The sequence below is a fragment of the Helicoverpa zea genome, chromosome 12 (assembly GCF_022581195.2).
Source record: "Helicoverpa zea isolate HzStark_Cry1AcR chromosome 12, ilHelZeax1.1, whole genome shotgun sequence".
Classification (NCBI taxonomy): domain Eukaryota; kingdom Metazoa; phylum Arthropoda; class Insecta; order Lepidoptera; family Noctuidae; genus Helicoverpa; species Helicoverpa zea.
The window spans coordinates 11,363,070-11,369,076 of record NC_061463.1 but is presented as its reverse complement, the minus strand read 5'-3'; the positions used below and the strand labels follow the sequence as shown (position 1 = coordinate 11,369,076).

General features: G+C 35.4%; 1 protein-coding gene across 1 annotated transcript; it reads left to right on the top strand.

The window, feature by feature from the left end:
* The first annotated feature begins 1,092 nt into the window (after nucleotides 1–1,092).
* Nucleotides 1,093–4,872, top strand: LOC124634828 (zinc finger CCCH domain-containing protein 15 homolog). The gene is made up of 7 exons (XM_047170477.1): nucleotides 1,093–1,343; nucleotides 1,815–2,016; nucleotides 2,331–2,431; nucleotides 2,676–2,810; nucleotides 3,395–3,661; nucleotides 4,018–4,245; nucleotides 4,641–4,872. Exons 1-7 carry the CDS (start codon nucleotides 1,266–1,268, stop codon nucleotides 4,839–4,841), a joined length of 1,212 nt encoding a protein of 403 aa, XP_047026433.1. The 5' UTR covers nucleotides 1,093–1,265; the 3' UTR covers nucleotides 4,842–4,872.
* The last annotated feature ends 1,135 nt before the right edge of the window (nucleotides 4,873–6,007 follow it).

Here is a 6,007-nt window from a genome sequence, read left to right as displayed (position 1 = left end):
AATTATATTCCAAAATGTCAATATTTGACAGTAGAAAAAGTGTTCTTAATAACAAAAAGACACGAATATTTCGTGATTATAAATTGATGTATGATTATCAGAAATAGATCATGGAATATTCACGACTGATTTCGAAACTAATTAATACTTTAATTTCAGTAATAATAATTGATTATCGGTCCATTAGAATTTTAAAATTAATGTTCACAAGTCCCGTTGCAGAAATTGCCAGTTATCAAAAAGGAACCAGCTGTCAACGTAAATAGCGACACAGAGAGTAATTTTTTATATCTTCAGCATTCTATGGCCAGCAGACAAGGATAACAGCAAGCACAAAGTGATGAGAGTAAGCGAGGTAGAAAATCCTTGAGATTATAACAGCTTCAAATTTTCTTGGAACGGTTTTCTCCACAATTTGCACATCTGGGTGCACCGCAGGGGGGAGACACTCCGTACATTTTGACAGCTAAGTGAATGAAGAGTCGCCACCTTTTATTTGGCCCGGAAACTATTTACTATCTAAAAGATACTTTAAATTACCAACAGATGGCACTACACTATAATCGTTTTTGTTTGTCAATATAAAATTATTTATGCAATATTAATTAGAGAAAAGTATGAGGAAAATATTAGACACTTAAAAAAAAGATAAAATAGGCGAATAAATTAAATACGGTTTGAAAAAGCACAAATATCAATTTAAACTAAAAAGGCCTGGTGTCAGTATTCCAAGTAACTTAACAAAACCGATCATCGATCATAACAAAATATCAATATGGCGGTTTTTGCATTCTGCGGACACGCGTATAAAAAGTAATAATACATAATAATTATTTGTTTTCCTTCGACCTTTTACTATATTAACGATGACATTTTCTATTAGGGTAAGTAGCATAATGTAACTATAACGATAACCAATGTTATAGTTACATGGTGCTATTTACCCTAATAGAAAATGTTATGAATATGATGCATATATATTTTTATAGCTATAGCTATGTAGGTAGTTCGGGGCCAATTTAGAGAGAGATGGCGCATTGACAAATAGGTTTGCATGATTATCACGCAAGAGGGCTCTCTTTTCCCTATATATTACTTTACTCTTTGGTGCACCGTGGAAGATATTTACTTTTTCTTATAACGTGTAAAATAAATATAAACTTGTATTAATGGTGTAAAACCCTTAATACTAAGCTATTTAGATTAAGGGAACTTTACTCTTGGAAGTTGTGTATTAATTTGAAGCTTCGAGAAAAGACATAACCATGCCGCCGAAGAAAGCTAGCGGGGCTGGCGGTGCCAGCAAAAAGACTGAAGCGAAGAAGAAGGATAAAGTAATTGAGGTGAGAAAACAACAATTATATTCATGATTAGCTCATTAATTTCATCAACATATCGACAAACCAAAAATTTCCATTAATGGTGTAAAATATTGTTTTGGAAGACAATGAAACAATTCAAAAAAAAAATTCTAATTTAACTTTAACTACGATTGCACTGCAGATAAAAATTACACTGGAATATTTAATCCTTGTTTATTTACTTTTTGTAGTAGACTTAATCCACTTATTGCACAATTTTGGAAAACTAAGTTAGGTACCTTTCAGACAAATCAGAACTTTAAAATAATGAGGGCCCTCAAACTTATCTAATACAGGTACTATACTATAAGTAAGCAAACTAAAGCTACCCAGTCCAAGAAAGAGAAAATCAACGCTGCACATATTTTACCAAAACCAATCTACTGAAATATAGTTCTTAATTTTTGCACTCCTTAAAAAATCATCTACTCATAATCTCCTACTACATTACAGGACAAAACCTTTGGTCTGAAAAACAAGAAAGGTGCAAAACAGCAGAAGTTTATCCAGCAAGTTGAGAAGCAGGTAAAGAGTGGCGGCATCCACCCCGCCAAGCCCATGGATGACAAGAAGAAGGAAAAAGAGGCCAAAATGAAGGAGCAGAAGGAGTTAGCTATGCTCTTCAAACCTGTACAGACACAGAAAGTTGAGAAAGGTATTATAAATACTGATCCTGATTCAACGTCTCACACAAAGATTTAGAGCTGTTAATTTTTAGCTTACAGTTTCTTAGAATCGTTAACTTTATAAATGTTGTCAAATGAAATGGGTTAAATAAGTCATGTTAATATAAAGTGAGGTGAATGGATTGAGATGGATCTTGGCAGCTCAGAAATATAGCTTAAACATAAGAATAATATATATGATACCTCTGATAAGCTATATAAGAAAAGTAGTCCCTTTGGGAAGCAAGTAAATGTAGGCAAAAGCTGGACTTAAACTTACTTAAGCTAAATCTTTTTTTTTCAGGTACGGATCCCAAATCAGTGGTGTGTGCTTTCTTCAAGCAGGGCCAATGTACCAAAGGAGATAGGTGCAAGTTCTCTCACGATTTGACACTTGAGAGAAAGGTAAAGTTTATTTTTCTATTATGTTGGAATATTCCATTTTGTATTGCAATAAAGACACATTGCCATATAAGAAAGAAAGTAGGTAAATATTACCATAATGCTATATTGCTGTAAAGTCATGAGGTCATGATTATTGTTTTTTTCAACCTATATTGTCCCACTCTCAAAACCACGTCAACAAAAGTTACAGAAAATAAATAATTAGAAATTACTGTGACTTTACCATACCCTTTTATATTTCCAGGCTGAGAAACGTTCCCTGTATGTAGACATGCGCGATGATGATGACAACATGGACAATTGGGATGAGGATAAACTGAAGGAAGTCGTGGAGAAGAAGCATGGAGAAGGTGACAAGCAGAGACCTACTACTGATATTGTGAGTTTTCCTAATTTATATAAGGGCTGATTTTTCAATCATCAGTTAACTTCTATCTGAGGAATAATTATGGCGGTTTGACATATTTTCTATACAAAAGCTGTCAAAACGTCAAACATATTCCTCTGATAAAAGTTATCTGGAGATTGAAAAATCTGCCCTAAGTATCTTAGGGCTATTACGCACTGTCGACTAGTCGGCGGCGTCCGAAACATAGGCGAATAGGCCCGGGCAACCGGCGACTAAGTGCGTAACATCTTACTTAAACTAATGAAAGTCACAGTCGCTGGCGACTCGGTCACCAGCGACACTAGTCGACAGTGCATACAGGCCCTTAAGGTTTTCATTACTGATTGATCATAGATTATGTACTGATATGTGAAACCTTTTAAGACAAGCCCATTACATACGAGGCACATGTTTGATGCACATTTGCTGGATCAAACTTAAGAAAATATGAGATAGTTCGGAAGAAACTGTGTATGTACATTGATAAGGACACTCAAGAAAAATTACAGCTTCGAGCATTACGTTATTCATACATATCCAACATATTAAAAACCATTCCCGTATTATGTTTTCAGATTTGCAAACATTTCTTGGAAGCTGTCGAAAAATCCAAATATGGTTGGTTCTGGGAATGTCCATCAGGCTCCAAGTGTATATACAGGCACGCCTTGCCTCCCGGCTTCGTCCTCAAGAGAGATAAGAAGAAAATGGAAGAGAAAAAGAATGAGATATCTCTAGTGGATCTCATTGAAAGAGAGAGAGCGGCGCTTGGTCCTAATCAAACGAAAATCACGTTGGAAACCTTCCTTGCGTGGAAGAAGAAGAAGATTAGAGAGAAACAGGTTTGTTCCACATTTTATTTATTTTTTATGAATATTATTTATTTGGTATATAGGTTGTGTCAGAGTTTTTTCTCATGTAGTTTTGTAAGTTATATTTTAGCATCCAAACCAAATGTGGTGGTTTTGTGCCACAAAATAAATGAACGAGTATGATATGTATACTTGAATGGTAAAAGACAAGCTCTCTTGCCTCTTGTCTTGTCAAGCAAGACGCTCTTGACAAGACCTAGAACTAACGAGTTGGTTGCTTCCTTGCGTCAAATTAACCAATGTTACTTACTTATGATACTTAGCATCTATTTTATGGCATTCTTTTATAAGATATTTTAATAATATAATATTAATTTCATTTACAGGAGGCTCTAAACAAGGCCGAAGAACAACGTCGCAGCGACTTCAAGGCGGGTCGTGCTGTCGGACTGTCAGGTCGCGAGATGTTCTCCTTCGACCCCGCGCTGGCTAACGACGCGGATGAAGACGATGATGACGAGGCCGTCGATCTGGCCAACTACGGCGACCAGGAGGTCGATACCACGGAGTATAGGGAGGTCCAGTTCGATCTCATCGCTATGGAAGCTTGTGAGGTTAGTATTTAATTTTTCAACATTTAATAAATGCAGGGTTTAGCCAAATAAATTTTGGGATAATATAATTTATATTTATTTCATTATAAAGAAAATAAATTTGCAATCTGTTCTACACGACAGGACGGAGAGAAAAGTTTCATATCTGAACTCGATAGATGGCGTTGCTCGCGTTCCTTGTTTTACCATAGCAGTAAATAATAACTTATACTGCTCGAGCTTTGATCATTCTGGTCCCTTTTCTGCTCTGCATTATCAATGCCGATGCGAATATTATCAGCCATCAACTTGGTGAAACTTAGACCTCGACTCAGGCCATTGTCTATAGCCTTTTTGGTTAATAACCGTATTTTTTTTATGTCAACAATTTCAACAACAAACTTATTTAACTCCAGGCTGATGATACCGGCACGAAAGCGACGGAAGACCGGCTGCAGCAGCTTAACCAAGGCCTAGAGAACGGCAATGGCGACGGCCCCGAGTCCTCCAGCGAAGCCCCGGCCTCCGAAGACGCGGCCGCAGTCCCCATCAACGAAAACCTATTCCTTGACGAAGATTTAGACGAAGAACTTCAAAACCTTGATTTAGAAGATTAGGATTTATACACAATATAGATTATACAATTTTTGCGTTTGTTTTCACTTTTTTTGGACAAGTTTTGTTGTGAATATGCGTTTAGATCAAACTGGAATTCTTTAGCCTAATTTTCATCAAAGAAAAGGTGGAGATAGGATGAATATTAATCGTTGGTTTGGTTTAAATGCACCCTAAAACAGTTGAAACATCTTGTTCAATAGGCAAAATTCGCGCCAATTCCAAAACCATGTAGATATCTGTTATATTAATTTCCTGGATTTACGCTCAGCTCTGAGGTGCTTCCCATGGCACAATATTTTTCATATTCTTATAACCAATGCGAGTAGCTTTGCTTGTCCGAAGTTGGCTAGTGACTTCACAGTAGTAAACGTTTACCAAAAAAAGCACCATTTGCTTGCGCAAAGCGTTAAAAATAGCTGAATTCAGAGTGGCAAAGTTATTTGACGAGAACGAGACTGTTACATAATTGACAATGACTATTTGTGGTCTCTACAATTCGCTATGTTAAAGACTTTCGATTTTCAACGTTATGTCAATATAATAACGTTATGTCAATAGGCATAAAGTTGATAATTATTTAGCTACAAAATAATACCCTGCTTCAATGAGTTTCTATGTTATAAATACACAGCAGCAAATTAATAAGACAAGACTTATCTACTGTGTATCTCTAATTTTCCTTCAGATAAGATACACGTTTTGTTCATCAAAATATTTGTCTATGCTGTCGGAAAATTATCTTCTTGTCTATTATGTAACTGTTGAAATATCTATTAATGATTGTGAACTGTTGCTAAGCAGATTTGTATCAAAATTTCATTATCCTATAGATATTATAATCGGATAAAGGATTATGTTATTTACAATACTACTTATAAAAGTATTCGAAAGCATCAACATGACTCTTGTAAAGATTTTCAAGAACTATTTTAGAAGCCTACAGATTTTAGGATTGAACTTTGTAACCGCTTGAGCCGTTCCTGAGATTTTATTTACCGTTACATAGATACATTATTGTACAATATATTCATGCACGTCAACTTTATTTATTTTTAGACAAAAAAATATATATTTTAGTCTTCAAAATATGGCGAGGTTAAGGTAATGGGTAATATACCCATTTTACCCATTTTACAATGAAATACGAATAGATACGCATGAAAAC

Coding starts and splice junctions, on each gene's coding strand:
- LOC124634828 (XM_047170477.1), top strand. CDS start 1,266: ATGCCGCCGAAGAAAGCTAGCGGGGCTGGCGGTGCCAGCAAAAAGACT. Junction 2,017..2,330: donor GACACAGAAAGTTGAGAAAG/GTATTATAAATA, acceptor TTTTTTTTTCAG/GTACGGATCCCAAATCAGTG. Junction 3,662..4,017: donor AGAAGATTAGAGAGAAACAG/GTTTGTTCCACA, acceptor TTTCATTTACAG/GAGGCTCTAAACAAGGCCGA.